The sequence below is a fragment of the Podarcis liolepis genome (assembly GCF_965112155.1).
Source record: "Podarcis liolepis genome assembly, chromosome: 10".
NCBI lineage: Eukaryota > Metazoa > Chordata > Lepidosauria > Squamata > Lacertidae > Podarcis > Podarcis liolepis.
In genome coordinates this window covers 35,703,004-35,720,528 of record NC_139562.1, presented here as the reverse complement: position 1 = coordinate 35,720,528, position 17,525 = coordinate 35,703,004, and the positions used below count along the sequence as shown (strand labels likewise).

Genomic DNA, 17,525 nt, shown 5'->3' with positions numbered 1-17,525 from the left:
CTTCAATTTGTGAGGGTTTCACTATAAGCGTTATCAAGGCAAAAGTAAACAGAAAAAAAGAATCTCCACACAGGTAGACCCCAATGAAAGTAAATAAAAGAAAAACTCTATACAGAGCCCATTAAATGACCCCCAACACGGTCAAAACCTCCAATTTAAACAACACAGGCAACTGCTGCATGAACATTAAGTAGCTAAGATAAAATAGAATTGAACTATTCAGTTCTGTCCTCCCCCTCCCCCACTACCACTTCAAGGATGTTCTGAGATGAAAGAAAACTCAAATTAACATTGAGGCTTTGAAGACTAGGAATTAAGATTGGGAACTTCTACAGTCTTGAGATACCACCCCTGTAAGGTGCACTCTTGCAGTACAACCAATAGCTCTCAGTACCTTTTTTACATTAAATATTGGAGATACAAATCACTGACTTGTATCTCACATCAGGCTAGCAGAAAAAGTACAGTATAGGTAGTGGCCCTTTTCTGCAAGTCTTTTCTGTCTTTTCTAACAGGCCTTGGCATCCTATTAAGCAACCAGCAAACCTTCTATGGGCAAAAAGCACTGTGTACTTCGTAACGTTCCTCTCTTCGTTCTAGGCAACATTTCTCCCTTATTGACAGCACCAGCATTGGCACCCATATAACTAACTGAAGCACCACTGTTTTCCTAATACTGGCAAGTGCTTGCATAACATTTTACACTAATGGAAACTGAGGACTAGATTTAACTCTTGTTCAAGGCCAAAAAAAGGGAGTGAAATTTTGTGACTGGATATATAGCTCATAGGACATATTTGCAGGTCATGCTAAACCATGGGTGTGCAAGGAGGGAGTCGCTGGAAACCCTGGAATTGTGTATTCAGTTCCCTTCCTGCACAGTCAAGAAAAAGACTTTGCTTTCCAAGAAAAAAGACTTTTGCTTTCTAAACTACACTTTCCAAGAATGCCAGGTTTCTGTCCTGACTTACAACAAACTCTGGTTAGCTTTTAACAAACCAGTTTCAGAAACCAGGGTTAGAAGTTGCCACGATTTGAAACTGACCCTGTTTTGAAACCACAACCTCCGGTCTGGGCAACATGACAATCAGACATTCAGGGCAAGGAAAATTAAGCATTGGTGAAGTTCTTCCAGCCATGCAAGAGACGTTGGGGTGGGGGGAGTGGGATATGTGATCATGAGGATCCTTGCACCTTCCCCACTAGTGGATGTGACAAAAAGCCAATGGTTAAATTGGAATATATTTGACCACAGTAATAGTTCACTAAAACATAGAAGGGTTAAAAACATTAGGTATAGACTCTTGCTCTTAAATGACAGATGAATTAAAGGTGTGCCAAGATGATACATTGCTACAAACATAACTTTGCACTTGTCAGTACATGCTAAACTGATTAAATATTTACTCCACTAAGCTAGGCCTTTAACGCAAATGTTTTCAAAGGGAGACCATAAAATTGTTACTCTATTTTTTAAAAACAACAACACTTGATTCCCTCTGCTAACAGCAAGGTTTGTGCCATATCTGAAAGGCTAAGTTGAATGCAGAGTTTCTTCAAAACAAAATTGTTGCACATCTCAAAAGAAGAGCACAGCGGCCTGAGCAGAAGGAAAGAGGCAGCACGTGCATTGCCTGCAAACCCAAACACAGCTGCCCGATCTCAGCTTACAAGGAGCAACAAGTCCTTTTAAATGTGGAAGGGGGAGTGCGGGCGCAGAAAAGGCGTCTTGTAAGAGAGGGTCCATTTTAAATGCACACTGTGCTCATTAGAGGGCACAATTTTCCCTACTACAGCTTGAAAAACAGGTTCCTACAAACAAGGATTGCTTGAGACGGAAGGGAAAATAGTCAAGCTATCCTATAAAGCACACTGAAATAGATTTATCTGAATGTGCCAAGACAGGTACAGAGCAGCCCTTCTATAAAAACACTTCTTTGCAGCTGAAAGGATCTTAAGAGAACCGTAGCTTTTTCTTTTGACTTTAAAGTTGCTGTAACCAAATTTATTCATTTTCTATTCTTTTTCCATTTCACCCCCCCAAAAAAAAATCCAAGGCAGTTTGCAATCTACACAATTAGGAAGTTACCATTTGTGAATCAGTAACTACTGTTAAGTACACACTTCTAACATCAACACACACCCAACATTGGGTATAAACTTACTACTCTCCTACCTGGCACCATATGCAACCTGCCTCTGCCTCTACAATTTAGGATAGTGTCCTCCCTCTGTTGTAGCTAATCTACTCCCATGAAAGCCTTACTTTCACCTTCCAAGTTTCCTTAGCTGTCCACTTTCCTCTCATCCAAGGGGGAAAACACCATACCAAAGCAACCCTACTAAAAGGAAGCTCTTCCTCAAAAATCTGCTCCTCTTGATTATCTCGACTGCAAATAATATTCCAAAGTCTTTGCCTGCTGTCGCTACAACTTTCTGATCTTCTTAGCTTTTTATGCCTCATTCATGTAATTAAATGTTTGTGTTGGATGACTGCAAGTTATATTTTCAAAGCCTTCATGAAGATCCATTCACAATCTTCAAGAAGTCACCATGTCCTTATGTCTGGCATAACTTGCAATGTAAACAAGAGCTACCCTACCTCCGATTGGCAGAAGTAAGTACTTACACATAATATTTTCTCCAAGTTTAAAACAAAGCCAGCATGATTGTTATAAATAAATGCTATGAATAAAAACTGACTTAAAACAAGAAACAATGTTCTAGGCATACTCTTAAAAAAAGTATTTTTAAAGTTCCAATCAGCGATTAAGCTCACACTGAAACAATAAGCTTTGCATTTTATCACCTCTTTCAATGCTACGACACTAGTGCTTTCAGCAGAACTTCATTTTAATATGGTATAGAAGGCACACTGCAACTGCTGCGGTCTTCCCTTGTCTGAGGCATGTTTTTATAAATCACAGAATACTTATAACTAGGGCATTTAATAATTTATGATTCCACAGGGACACATAATATGAGAAGTTTCAAGTGCGAGGTGCCGGGGAAGAGCTCACAGTTGGGTACCATTGGCAGGAACCCACGGTGCAAACAAAGCTTTGGCATCATCATTCCAAATAAAAATAAGCATGAACAAACCAGCAGGGGAAAGGGATGATGATGATGTGGAGGACAATAATAACAGTGATATTTACAAAACAAATGCCACTACCACCATCACCCAACCCACTTTCTAGCCCAGCATTATGTTCTTTTTAAATAAAAGTCTAAATTATAAATAACGCTAGTAATAACTATCTAGTAATTACACACTTCCCTGTGCATATACCAAAGATATAAGTACATGAAATGTACACAAAGATATAATTTATTCTGGCAGCTGTTAATGAGCTGACCATATTTTGGGTGACCACTATGACAGATGTGCAAGAAGTCAGTGGTCAGGTATCTGTATCCTAAGTATAGAGAGGAGCAGAAGAAACTACTGGAACTGAGTCCAAAAAAATCAAGCAATGTGAGAGACAGTAGCAGGTGTGCCACACTGCTGTGCAGCAGACCACAAACACTGCTAGTCATAATCCAATGCCACAACACATTTCAGGGGCTACCAGAGTATCTGTCAACTAGAAAAGGTAGCAGCAACTTACCAGGGATGCTCTGCGAGATCGTCTGCTCATTGGTTGATCAAACGGTGGACTGTTTATCTGTAGCTTTTCAAGATATCCATCTGGTATCCTGATGTCTGCAGGTAGTGACAAACGTTTGTTCAGGTCCTAAGGAAGTTAACAACCATTGTTAGAGGGGCACAAGTAATTTTAAAAACCCAAAAACAGGCACCAATCAACTATAGAGTTGATTCAAAGAACATTACAATGTTCAATAATTGAAAATACTAATTGTGAAGGAAGCATCATATATCTAATAGTTATGCCACGGTTAGGTCAACTTGCTATTGGACACGATCTCCAAGAACCAGTAAATCTCAAAACAACTTGTTTCCAAAGAGAACTGCAGTTGTACTACACATCTCAACTGCTTCAACGAAACAAATATGTATTTGCATTACTGCACAAAAGGATGTGCTTCAGAGTATGATCCCATACTCTGAAGTAACCCCATCAAGCCTAGCTAGACTTACACCCAAGTAACTACATATATGGTTGAAATCTGTTGTGTTCTATTATATATATATGTGTGTAAACACACACACCTAAAATATGGTAACTGTCAACAGGTGCTCAGGGATGAAGGCCGTCTCCATAATGCTTAAGAAGAGTCATATTCAAACCTTCTCAGACACTCACAGTTTAATCACATACATTAGCAAGTATTCTTGAGTTTCTTTTCCTCTCAAATGGACCTCACAGACTGATGATACTTGGCAGAGGCAAAGGTAACCTCTGGAGCCCAAGATCCCTAATATTCCATTCTCTAAATAAAACAATTCTGACCATGTTCTGGGTTGAGTCCATTAGCACCACACTTTTCTGCAACGTAATTTACCAGTCTGGCATGCTTTAGGCTTCTCCCCTCACCCTGCCACTGAAGTGTGGCCTAGATGTTCTCATAACTCAACTATTACTTAACCTGGAACAAGATAAAGGTCAAATCTGATGCTCTGATTCCAAGTGGACTTGTATTAAGTTCTGATTTATATTATCTGCCCTTTTAGGTACAGTAAGTATTTCAATTATATTCTTATATTCAGATTTATAAACGTAAGACCATTGTGGACAGCAGGCAGCAGTTAACCTCTAGACAGCTTCCAACAGCTAGGAAGGTTTATCAGTAATAAGGTACACTTGCACACCAGTTTTTGGCAACTTCTTCCAAACTGCGACAGTTTTCAAAATGGATCAGCACTTGATAACAGTTTCAAACTCTTGAAGCTTAAATTGGGTTTGGGCCTGAACTGCTACTGAATGAGAGGGACTGTCTGGAAAGATATAAGGCATAGCTCTAACCTGGCCTGAAGCTGACAAGTGATGTTTATAGACATAATCCAGTGTTTTTAAAATAGTTCATATTCTTGGCTGTCAGACAGAATTATTGAGAGCCAGGGAATAATAAACTGTTGAGGAAGCAGCAAAGTAAGTTATAAAGAAAGAAGAGATGTGAAAGAATAGAAGCAGAAAGTAAAAGAGAGATGAGGACTGAAGGCAAAGAAGAGGATAAACTTTCCAGAAAAGTGCAACGTAAGCTTTAATAATATAGGTGCACTTCACTGGACAGAAAGCACAAAAAGATAAATTATTAAACAATTGGCAAAGAGGCTAGAAGCCTAAAATAATTGCTTCAGGTTCCCAAATCTTCTTTATTACAGTAGCTGAGAAGCACATAATAAATCATGAGGACAGGCACTTAATTATTTGACTCTAACTATAGTATTGTCCTTGCTACTGCAATGCTATCACAGAGATAGAATAAATGGAAAGCGATGCCCACATGCCATGGTCATCAGGATCCCGTAACATTACCAATGAGAAGAGGGGGGAAAGATTGAGCTTCAAAGTTTGTAGATGTCAGCTTGATTGCCCAGAGAATCCATTATAGGTCAAATGAAAGTGATTTGCTCTCTTGTGTAAGTATCAGACTGAATCAGCCATCTCACCAGTTTCAACTAGCATCAGGAAGACATCATGTCAGCAACAGCCACAAGCTGCTTGCTAATAAGTTACACTGCTGCTGCTCAGCAAAGAGGATTTCATATGGCTTGTTTGTTCCACGATGCTGTTTGCTCTGCCGTTTAATTTCCTGATAAGCTGACCCTAAAGGCACCACAGCCTTACAAATAAAAGCATACATAATATGTAAATATTTAATTGCGTCTTCCAACATGGCAAGAAACTATGAGTCCATGCCATACACATGGGTCCACTTTTCTTACTGTTTTTGTATTATGTACTCTTATTATACAGCATGAGCTCTCCTTTCTCGCAGTTTTTTTCCAAGCTAACTTATCACATTGCATTTTTGTAACATGACAGAACTGGAACACTTGCAGTGAACTGGATGCACAAATTAAAGTACTGTAACTTCTACAGTCTTTGAAATATAAGGATTGTAACTTCCACAACTTAGCCTTTTCTCAGGATACTTGCAGACACACAAAATCTTGTACTGTTGAAAGTAATGTTGGGTTGCTTTCACTTACTTTGCTCAAGACTTCAGAGCAAGGTGTAAAATGGCAACTGTATGAGCAGAAGAAACCTTCAGATCCCAAACAACTGTGGGTTTTAAGGACTGTAAACATTATTTGTTTTGTTGGAAAGGTAACGTGTAAGGTAAATAAAATAGCAAAAGATCAGGATGCCCAAATAAAGGCATATAGGCCATGACACTAATCTATGTGTAGGCACCAGACAATTTTCAAACATGAATCATGGTGCACCATTTTGTTGTTTTACTGTATCATGCCATGTCAGGAACACACTCAGCTAATGGCAATGAGTAATACTTCCCTCATGAAGGAAGTCAATTTTTCTGCAGCACAAAATGACTTATGAGTGGCTGACATCACAATGTTTATTGCACTTGCTTGTTTAATGTTCTGCTGAATTTTAAGAAATGAAGGGCTCTACTAAAATTTAAAAGAGAAGATTAAATACTACAAAGAGTAATAATGATCATACCATTTAAATAGCATGGGGCTCCTCAAACTTCTCTGGTCTTGCAAATGCCAAAATAAAACAGGGGCTTATGCATCTTTAATAGTTGTGTAGAAGAGGTGTTTTCAGCGACTGTGACTTGCCATGCACAGTGAAACTGCCTCTTCTGTGCAACTATTAAAGGTACAGGAGCCTCTGGCTTCTTTCGCACCTTATGTAAAAAGGCTGCATTGAACTTCCCATAAGTGTGCATCTCTACTATTTTATATAGTAGATGACAACTGATCTTCCCAAAATTGCTTTCATTTACAATTGGGTTCAACTAAGGGGTCCTAAGAACCTTTCCAGCTTAACGTCACAGTAAAAAATTGATACAATTGTTTTCTGTGTTACTGAAGCCCTGGAACACACAACCCATTATTTCTTTGGCACACAAGATATGTGCAAGCCCACTGCTGCATGAGAAAGATCTGTGGTTTGGGACACTTATGTAACATAAGCATGAGAAGAGCATATCCCATGCTCCAGCCAGCCAAGGAAGAAGGCATGAGAGGGGAGAAGCTGACACTTAGCTCTGTTCCCTTCCTCTTTACAGCTTCCATGGATGTCACAGTGGGTTGGGCTGCTGCACTGCTAAATAGGTAAGGCAAAAAAGGTAAAGGACCCCCGGATGGTTAAACTCCAGTCAAGGGTGACTATGAGGTGAGGCGTTCATCTCGCTTCAGGTCGAGGGAGTCGGCGTTTGTCAACAGACAGCTTTCAAGGTAATGTGGCCAGTATGACTATACTGCTTCTGACAGAACAGGACACCATGACAGAAGCCAGAGCGCACGGAAACACCGTTTACCTTCCTGCTGCAGCGGTACCTATTTATCTACTTGCACTGGTGTGCTTTTGAATTGCTAGGTTGGCAGAAGCTGGGACAGAGCAACAGGAGCTCACCCCGTTGCGGGGCTTCGAACCGCCGACCTTCTGATCGGCAAGCCCAGGAGGCTCAGTGGTTTAAACCACAGCACCACCCGCCCCCTAGGCACTGCTAAATAGCTACTGCTGGGCAATAAAGTGCCTCAGGTTCTATGTGCTCAAGGATCCTTTCCCTCCTTTCAACTTCACTCCATTTCCAAGCGTCTTATGTTCACTACCTCATCCCCAGGCTCACCACACAATCTGAAAACTGCTGATCAAAGGAACACATTGCCTATCAAGTTAATCATGTCATTCACAGACATGGGAGCCATTTTAAACCACACAGCCTTCTCCAGCAAATCTATTTTGCATAAATTAAATTTTCTAACACATCTGAAGCAGAACACATCTCAGAAAGGTCAGTAAGCATTAAGAGCTCAACTTTGGAACACTCCAAACACACTCATGGAGAAATCATTACCTCATAAATGGACAGAAAGCTAAACATAATCTTTATAAGATCTTCAAACTGTAAGAGAACTTAAAACTGTGAATGAAAACCTAACAGTTTAATACAGACATTTTTAAAACGAAGTTGTAATTAGTTTTTTAAAATAATAAAAAATGTGCTTAGTGGATATGTGAAAAAGATTACACATTTGAAAAATTATGTTCTATATAAGAGAAAAGAAGATCATAGTCTGACTGAAGACCCTTCTTAGACAGTATGTTGCTCATGGAATGAAGGGGAGTATGGAGATTAGAACAAAAGTTACTGGTTATTATTATTATTAAATAAATAAATAAATAAATAAATAAATAAATTTGTATCCCGCCCTTCAACCATAGATCTCAGGGTGGTTCACAACATAAAATCACAATATAAAAACTAACAAAATACAAAATAAAAACAAACCAATAATCCTCCCTCGCACAACACATTTAAAAGGGCAGTGGATGTCAATCAACCAAAGGCCTAGTTGAAGAGGAGTGTTTTTGCCTGGTGCCTAAAGGTGTATAATGAAGGTGCTAGCCGAAGCTCCCTGGGGAGAGTATTCCACAACAGGGGGCCACTACAGAAAAGGCCTGTTATTGTGTTGCCCCCTTTGGACCTCTCATGGAGGAGGCACACAAAGAAGGACCTTAGAGACCTAAGGTCCTGGTAGGTTCACATAGAGAGAGGGAGTACTACAGTCCTGAGCCGTTTAAGGCTTTATAGGTCAAAACCAGCACCTTGAATTGGGTCCAGAAACTGATTGGCAACCAGCACAGTCAGACCAGAATCAGTGTAATATGCTCAAACTGTCTTGTCCCAGTGAGCAATCTAGTTGGCATATAGTATATATATACTACTGTCTGTGTAGGACAGACAAAACAGGTTTCTCCAACCTGCTGTCCTTCAGATGTTCTTGACTACAATCATGGCTGGGGGCTGATGGGAGTTGTAGTCCAAAAATCTGGAGAGCACCAGGTTGCAGAAAGCTGCTGTAATAACCACAGCAGAATCTTTTAACTGCTATACATGCTACTGGCATCACAATTGAAAGACATTCCAGTTCAATAAGAGGAGCCACCACTCAAGTGGTCTCATCTATTATACAATAAAATAATTCTGAAAAGTAGATATTGTCCAAACTTATCCTTGCAATCTCTAACTTGTTATCAACAGCCTCATTTTTCAGAGCACCCAGACATCTTGCCAGCACTGACATCATTGATTGTGCTTGCCAACAGACGTGTAATTAAATCATGTCATTCTAATTTCAATGGCATTAGAAACACATATTTTGAATTTGGTAGCGGAGGGAAGAAATGGAAGAACCGACAGTCTGTGAGGAAAATGTTTCCAGAGTTTATCTGATGAACTTAATTATGAGTATTATGTGCATCATTTTCAAACTGCTAAATGTAAAAGGCTTTCAGTCTGGATACTTAATTTGGAGGGAAATAACTAAAGTGAATGTCAAGGCTGCTTTTTGCATTCTTAGTACATAAACTCAAACAGGTGAAATGGGCAAGTTGCCACACAAATAAATAGGAAAAATGTGTCCTGAATTGAATCCAAAAAGCAAAATTATAATTGTCAAAGTTCTTTTGGACTTTCTTTTGGGCAACAACTTTGTAAGGTTCTACAATTACGAAGTTGACTTTAAAGTAGGTTTTGCCCTTGTATATTAAAATTATCAACTAGTTACATCTCAGTTTTGCTGCAATTTTTCTCCAGGTAGGATGGCTGGCATGCATACAAAGCCTTATAAATGAAGGAAATTAAGTATTCTTTCCTCCCTTTGTTTACCATCATACAAGATTCCGTTTGTTAAACAGGAAGACTGAAAAGCTGAAGAAGTCTAGAACTCTCCCATTGTGTTTAGTTTCTGAAGTGTTATGCAGATTAGTAAGCGGCGAGGGAAGGGAATCTGTGGCCATCACTATATGGTCAACAACAGTTAAATCATGTCCTGCTAATTACATGTTGTAGTCCAACAACATCCTGAAGGCCACAAGTTCCCCATCTTTGCTCAAGAGTCTGCATGCCAGGAAATGAAAGTTGACGAGGGCAAAACAAACTCCTGAAGAAAGTTCCAAAATCTGGCCACAATAGGGTGTAGTGCTTTCCCCCCAGCAACATTTGGTGCACTTCACAACACAAAATCTGAGAATATTTATTTGAAATGCCCTGGTACCAAAATCAGACACCCCTGTCTCCGAGCAGCAAGAGACTCCAGGGCTCATAGTGTTAACACTCCAACTGGGCAGTTCTCAAAGCCAAGCTTTTCTGTCTAGTTTCCAGCCCAGGCAAAAACTCACACACAAACTAGCCCCCGACCTATACTTCTCCATCCTAGGATGATGTGGCATTCACCCAGACGATGTGGAAAAAGACCTATGGTCTGACCAGGTTTACTCTCGTAGCTTCTAACCTCACAGATATAGATTTGGAATGGGCCCACATATATCATCAATACCACCCCCTCAGGCCTATATTATGTTTACATCTTTCATATGTTTTTATTTCACGATGCTTCTGGGCAATTTTGAGCATCTGGAATTTTCAACACCATGTCTCTTTGGGTCAAACTAAATGTGCTTGGGATTCTCCTCTCCCCCCCCCCCCTCACCAGCAGCAGATGTCTCATTTAGGATTGGAATTACAACACTGGAAGTTAGCCTCCCACTTGCTCTCAGTTTAATTACACTCACCAAGTCACTGGAGGCAAATACGTTTACCAATAGAAAAGTGGCCTATTGTTGTGCAACAGGGAAGCTGTGGGTGCCTCCAGACAGAGACCTTCAATATTGAACCAACTTCAATATTTCCTTCCAGAAAGAAATTCCCTTCCATTCTTGGAGACAGCTGTAGCTGAGGAAATCTCTTCCCGCTCAGAGTAGAAGCATTTAGAGTCATGTTGCGACCTCCTTTCCCTGCCAACTTCAGTTCCTCCAAGAGGGGCACCAGAAAGTGCTTAAACTTCCTAGACTTTGTCCAGGAACCCCAAGTAAATTCTGAGGGTTATGATTGTTTGAGGTGCCCTTTGTCAAGTCCAGGGAACTCAGAGGGACACTGGGATGGCCAGAATGGTTGGACAATTCCACGATTTATGGTGTCAATGACCATGCTTCCATCGACTCATTTCACACTTCTTGCAGTACAGCAAGAATAGAAGGAATCTGAATTCAAAGCTGAGGAAAACCTCTCCTTTCAGGAGGACTCTTCCTGTGTTCTTATGATGGGGGCATGCTATCCATTTCCCACTGAATTAGGGGGCAAAGGAATAGAAGATCTATGGGCACTGATAAGCCCTGGAAAAACTACATGAATTCAAACAAACTAAAACACTGGAAAAGGAGGGAAAACTTAGGAGAACAGGAGAAAACTGAAAGTGAAGCTATTAAAAAAAAGTAGACAGGTCTTAAAAATTAAGCTGCCATGCAAAACAATCATTCTCCTTAAGACGGCAGACTCAGGAACTAAACATGGCCATTCAAGTTGGTTGACCATTCTTCTCTGGAAGGGTAAATTAAAGTACACTGGCCCAGCCTTCAGACTAGGAGAGTTAATCACTGTACACTTTAAGATATTCACATATCAACTCTAAAGGGTTAGATTATTTATTTACAAGAAGGTCTCACAACACTATCAAATATTATTTGGAAAAAGCATGAAAAAAGTTAATTGCTACTTCAGTAACTACCAGCTAATTATAGTGAACATCAATGAATTTACTCTAAAACTAACTGACAAGAAAGGAAGTAGTTAAAAGCAGGCAAACAAATCCCAAGTCTCTTGTTAACATAATATAGTTTCCCATGGGGGAGTATTACCTCCATGGAAATCCTTCTGTGTATCCGGTTTCTGAGGCAAACACCTGTAGGGGATTGGACTTCATCAGACGACGTTCCGGAAGCTTGATCACTTTCACCATCTGATCCCATTTTCAGATTTTCATGTACAATATCTAAATCAAAGAAAACCAGCCATTACTTCACATTTCTGCCTTTACTGCCAACCAAAGGCACTGGACGAAACTAATGTAGTACCCATTTTATCAATAAGATTGTGCCCACGACATGATTGTTCTTTCTAAATATAAAAAACGCCATTTTGGTCCAACAAGTCTTATTGACTTGAGTTTCTATTTTTTAATTGAAACTTCTTCGATCTGCTTGTCTTTGAATACGAAGGCTACCAATATGCAGTTGAGATAGCAGGAAAAATGAGTTTAGAATGTGTACGGTCAAAATCTTCTGCAAAGTCATACAGCTTCATATTAAGGATACATTTAAGAGGATGCTTTATTTAAAAGCTGCTAAGAAAGAATATTTCGAGCGAGAGTAATATTCAATTATCAAACAACTTCAAGTAATGGCACTGTGTTCTTGAAATGGGTAACAGTGCAAATCAGCTCCTTGCATATGCAATAGTAAATGTCAAATTGTGAATGTTAACATTTGCGTGTATTTTTTAGTGTTCTTAAAAGATAGTTGGAAATGACAAAAACATACAAGAACCACAACTAGTGATGACTAAATTACATTCAGATTTGTATTATTTACCTCTAATGACAACTTTATGAAGGAAAAATAAGAAAATGTCTAGTTGTTGTTGTTGTTGTTGTTGTTGTTGTTTTTAAAGACGTTTGGTCACTATTAAGAGGGATTAACAATGCTTTAGCCAATATATTCCAGTGAGGGAAATATGAACAGACTATTTTTCTTAGGTACACCAAATCTATGATTTTCAAAGCAAACAAGGAGTACTTTCTTGATGAAACATAAGACTGCAAGATAAAAGGCATATCTAGGCCATTCTAAAGAATTCAGCGGTGTGAATTATCTTGTCATGCTGCATAGTATTTAACAGATTCCTTTTCAAAAATGGGGGAGTGCATACATCTCTGGATGGAAAATATTATAATAAGGCACAAGTCTACAACCAAACAAACTGTCCTAGAAGAAATAATCCAGCAATACAATGGGCTGGTTCATTTGTAAAATGAAACCATGGTTTACTACAACACAGAGAAGCCTCAGCGAGTCTACAAATGGTGTGGGGCTTTGCATGCTGCTCTCTCCCTTCTCCTCTCATACAGTCAAGACTTTACAGTTTCAAAGAAACTCAGCTTAGAGTTATGTGCAATCCTGGAATATTGGTTAAAACAAAGGTTAACTGCTAACAAGACAGCTTCAATCCATGGTTTAAAACATAAGTTACAAAGTGTTTAAAGTCTAATAGTTTTCTCAAAACTTTAAATAATACTCGCTGCTGCTGTCACAGCAAAGCAGCTGCTCACACAATGCCTCACCCACAATGCCTCATTCTGGAAGGACCCTATGTTCCCTAGGAAACTTTGTTAAAGCGAGGCATTGCTTGTTGGAGGCCCTGAAGAGATTTGGTACACGTACACTATAGGCTCTCCCTCAGGCAGCAGAACATCTTGTGCTGGCTCTTTTTTATTATTATTTTGGATTTGATATCCCGCTTTATCACTCCCCTTCAGGAGTCTCAAAGCGGCTCACATTCTCCTTTCCCTTCCTCCCCCACAACAAACACTCTGTGAGGTGAGTGGGGCTGAGAGACTTCAAAGAAGTGTGACTGGCCCAAGGTCACCCAGCAGCTGCATGTGGAGGAGTGGAGATGCAAACCCGGTTCCCCAGATTACAAATCTACCACTCTTAATCACTACACCACACTGGCTCTCTTTTGAGTACCAAAGCTGAACTGAGTTCACAGCCATGCAAAACTGAATCTCAAAATCAAGGTGGGAAGAGTCATTTTGTTGCTGCTATTCTTTAACATATTTGGATTCAGAAAAAATATTGCCTACTGCAATTATTGATCTACTGAAAATCACCCAGAACCTGGCTGATCTTTTGCCCACTAGAGGTTTAACTATTGTTTGCTTTAAAACAGGATTCCTCTTTTGCACCTAACAGTAAGTCAAGATTCTTTGAAATTGAAAGTAAAACTAGTCAGGCACAGGAGGAGAGTGGGGTGGACTACACAAATCCAATGCCTTGCTCCGGTTTACTGAAGATTATCTAACCCACTATGGAAATGCATACATATATTTGATTTTGACAGAAGCTGATTTCCTTTAGTATGGGGTTACAGGATGCTTTATGTTCTAGGCAAATCATGTGCAATCAATGTGTGGGAGAGGAGAAAGACTACACCTGTTCCACCTGTGCATATAAACTGCTGTGTACGTACACAAGTCCAATCAACATAGGCCTAGTTATGCAAAAGCAACATTAGACAATGTGCAAGTGCATCCATTACATATCATATCCAACGCATGTTGACTCAGGTTTAGGTGACAAGGGTGATGCAATCACCTGCTGATACTATAGGCTTTGTGCCATTTTAAACATTTACTTTGTTATTTGATTCCCCACCCCCCAATAAATGCTACTTTAGCACTATGTTCCCATAACAGAAATGGATAGCTAATTAAATAAATCCTGATGCTACAATGCCTAGATTTTAGCACTATACACTAATAAATGCAATATATTATTTTTTAAATAATTATCCAATAATGATCTAATAAAAGAGGTTCTACAATTTCCCATTATGTATTCCAGTACTGTCAACTAATGAAAAGGAATTAAATCAAATCCTGGTACAGGGTTTATAAATAGGCCTTTGATACAACAAAACATGTTTGTATGTGTATTGTCACATACATGCTTTAAATAAATTATATGGAAAATGACTGATGAGGAAGGTGAAGGCTTTATTGAAGTAGTAGATAGGTAGCCGTGTTGGTCTGCCATAGTCAAAATAAAAAAATTCCTTCCAGTAGCACCTTAAAGACCAACTAAGTTAGTTCTTGGTATGAGCTTTCGTGTGCATGCACACTTCTTCAGATACACTGAAACAGAAGTTGCCAGATCCTTCTATATAGTGAGAAGGTGGGGAGGGGTGTAACTCAGAAGGGTGGTGGGAATGGGAGATAGGCAGATAGATGGGAGAGCCTGTTGACGACTCTTAACGACTGTAATAGGTCTTACAGGAGAAGGCAAGGGGTGAGGAGGTGAGAAATGGTTTAGTCATGTATAGTGAGATAAGAATCCAATGTCTTTGTTCAGCCCAGGTTTTTCCATTGTTTTAAGTTTGGTAATGAGTTGTAATTCAGCAGCTTCTCTTTCCAGTCTGTTTCTGAAATTCCTTTGTAGTAAAACAGCTACTTTGAGATCTTGTATAGAATGTCCTGGGAGATTGAAGTGTTCTCCTACTGGTTTCTCTGTTTTGTGATTCTTGATGTCAGATTTATGTCCGTTTATTCTTTGGCGTAAGGTTTGGCCTGTTTGTCCAATATAGAGAGCTGAAGGACACTGTTGGCATTTGATGGCATACACAATGTTAGACGATGAGCAATTAAATAGTCCCGAGATGGTATGTGTGATGTTGTTGGGGCCAGTAATGGTGTTGTCCGGGTGTATGTGCATGCACACGAAAGCTCATACCAAGAACTAACTTAGTTGGTCTTTAAGGTGCTACTGGAAGGAATTTTTTTATTTTGGCTTTATTGAAAAGTGCCATCTGCAGATTAAGTAGTTAGTTGCAGAATGGTTGATATCAGACAACAAAATATTCTATCACTCCACTGTTATGAATACGAAAGATTCTTCTGTGAGTAATGGCATCCATTTTGGCAATTACAGTGCTTAAGCTTCCAATTCAGTAGAAGCTATGTATAATGACTGCTGCAGTTTGCTAAGCTGGAGTAGCTTCTGTTTGCAGAAATTTATTTTTCTAGCCCTAAATATTCTTGTATCTACTTGAAAATAAAACAAAAAATGCACTTTGTATTAATTAAAAAGTCATGCATGGTAGATATTATTCCCATTATGCAAAAGAATGAATTTAATACAATTGACTGGGTGAAGTAGTGGCAGATGCAGGATATTGACGATACCAACTGAAGTCCCCTTCTGCTTATCAGACAAAGCTGCACTCTGTTCATAGGAATGATTTCTATATCTTGAGCTTATTGACATAAAATTACACCTCTGGGAAACCTAATTCACATCTGCAGACACAAAGAACTGGCAAGCCTGCCAGTTAATTTCCGTACAAAGAGGGGAGGGGAACCTGCACTCATGAATATTTAAGCAGTATTCCAAGGATTCAGTAACATAAAAGCATGTAATTGATTCAGACAACAAAATAATTGCAGGAGGAGAGATCACCATAAGACTTAGGAAGGAGACTGTAAAGAATGGATTGGTTATGAATCTTATGCAAACGCTTTTCACAGCTGTCATCTCTAGCCAATGGGCTGAAATCTGGCAATATCATCTTCCTACCACCACCAACTTAGAACAGTCAGTCCCAAATGTTTCATCACGGGGACTCGTGATTTACACTCCACCTTTATTTTGATTGCTTCAACCACCAAACGTTACTGCTATCTTAAGCTTCATTTAAGATGAAAGCCGACCAGGAGATGGCAACAACTGCAGTTTCCATTTAGAATGAGTAAGTATACAGAAGGATGTACAGTGGTACCTCGCAAGACGAATGCCTCGCAAGACGAAAAACTCGCAAGATGAAAGAGTTTTTTGTTTTTTGAGTTGCTTCGCAAGACGAATTTCCCTATGGGCTTGCTTCGCAAGACGAAAACGTCTTTCAAGTTTGTTTCCTTTTTCTTAAAACCGTTAATACCAGGGTGCATTGCTTGAAGAGGTGCTTCGCAAGACGAAAAATTCGCAAGACGAAAAAACTCGCAGAACGAATTAATTTTGTCTTGCGAGGCACCACTGTATACTTTTGAGATTTCTCGAAGCCTTCTTTTGTGAAGCACCATAACACTGTGTACATGCTTTGTGGCACACTCTGGTCTGGATTAACTCGGCCTTTCTGGAAGGGTGATAGTATCCCTTGAATCGTGGGGCTCTTGAATCACAAGAGTGAACACCCAAATAGGGCTTTACAGCACCATGCTATTCATGTCTACTCACAAATAAGTCACACTGAGTTTCATGGGACTCACTCGCACATAAGTATGCATAGCACTGCAATCTTAGCGGCCTTTAAATAAACGATTCTATGAACTGCTGGGCTCCTGTCAACTGCTGCCAATAAAGTGGTACATGCGCTGCTCCACCAGCAATGTGGGCAGAAGGCCGCCAGTGGTATCCCCAACACAATCCAGTGGATAGCAATGAAATGGAGTGAAGGTGACATCAGCCTGGGATTTGTAGGATGCTGAGTTGCTCTCACAGCTGGTGGGCATCAGGACTGATTTGTTCCCAATTGCTGTGCCAGCCTCATGCAGGTGCAGGGATCAAGCCTGATCAGCCGAGCTCCACACCTCCTTTCTGTTGCCACCACTCTGAGCAGCCAGGCTGTGGATGTGGTGGTAGCTCCATGACTCCAGAACCTCGGCTGCAGCGGCAAACAATTTGGATTGTGGTCTATGTGAGGGATACAGTCTACCTTCCTAGGTGTTAGCCATTCACATGGAAATGTTTTATAAATTAATACTTACAGTTTTGATTTGTTTACCGCTTACAGTTGTTGTTGTTGTTTTGCATCCA

At 39.8% G+C, this 17,525-nt stretch overlaps 1 protein-coding gene across 3 annotated transcripts in view; it reads right to left on the bottom strand.

Moving 5' to 3' along the window:
* The window catches only part of CDK17 (cyclin dependent kinase 17), a 71,655-nt gene that overhangs the window by 20,904 nt on the left and 33,226 nt on the right, over positions 1 to 17,525 (bottom strand). For all 3 annotated transcript variants that reach the window (XM_083462925.1, XM_083462927.1, XM_083462926.1), the window contains exons 4-5: positions 11,802 to 11,935; positions 3,612 to 3,737 (exon numbers count right to left, since the gene is read on the bottom strand). In XM_083462925.1, coding sequence (XP_083319051.1) covers positions 3,612 to 3,737; positions 11,802 to 11,935 — 260 coding nt within the window. The remainder of the gene's footprint in view (positions 1 to 3,611; positions 3,738 to 11,801; positions 11,936 to 17,525) is intronic.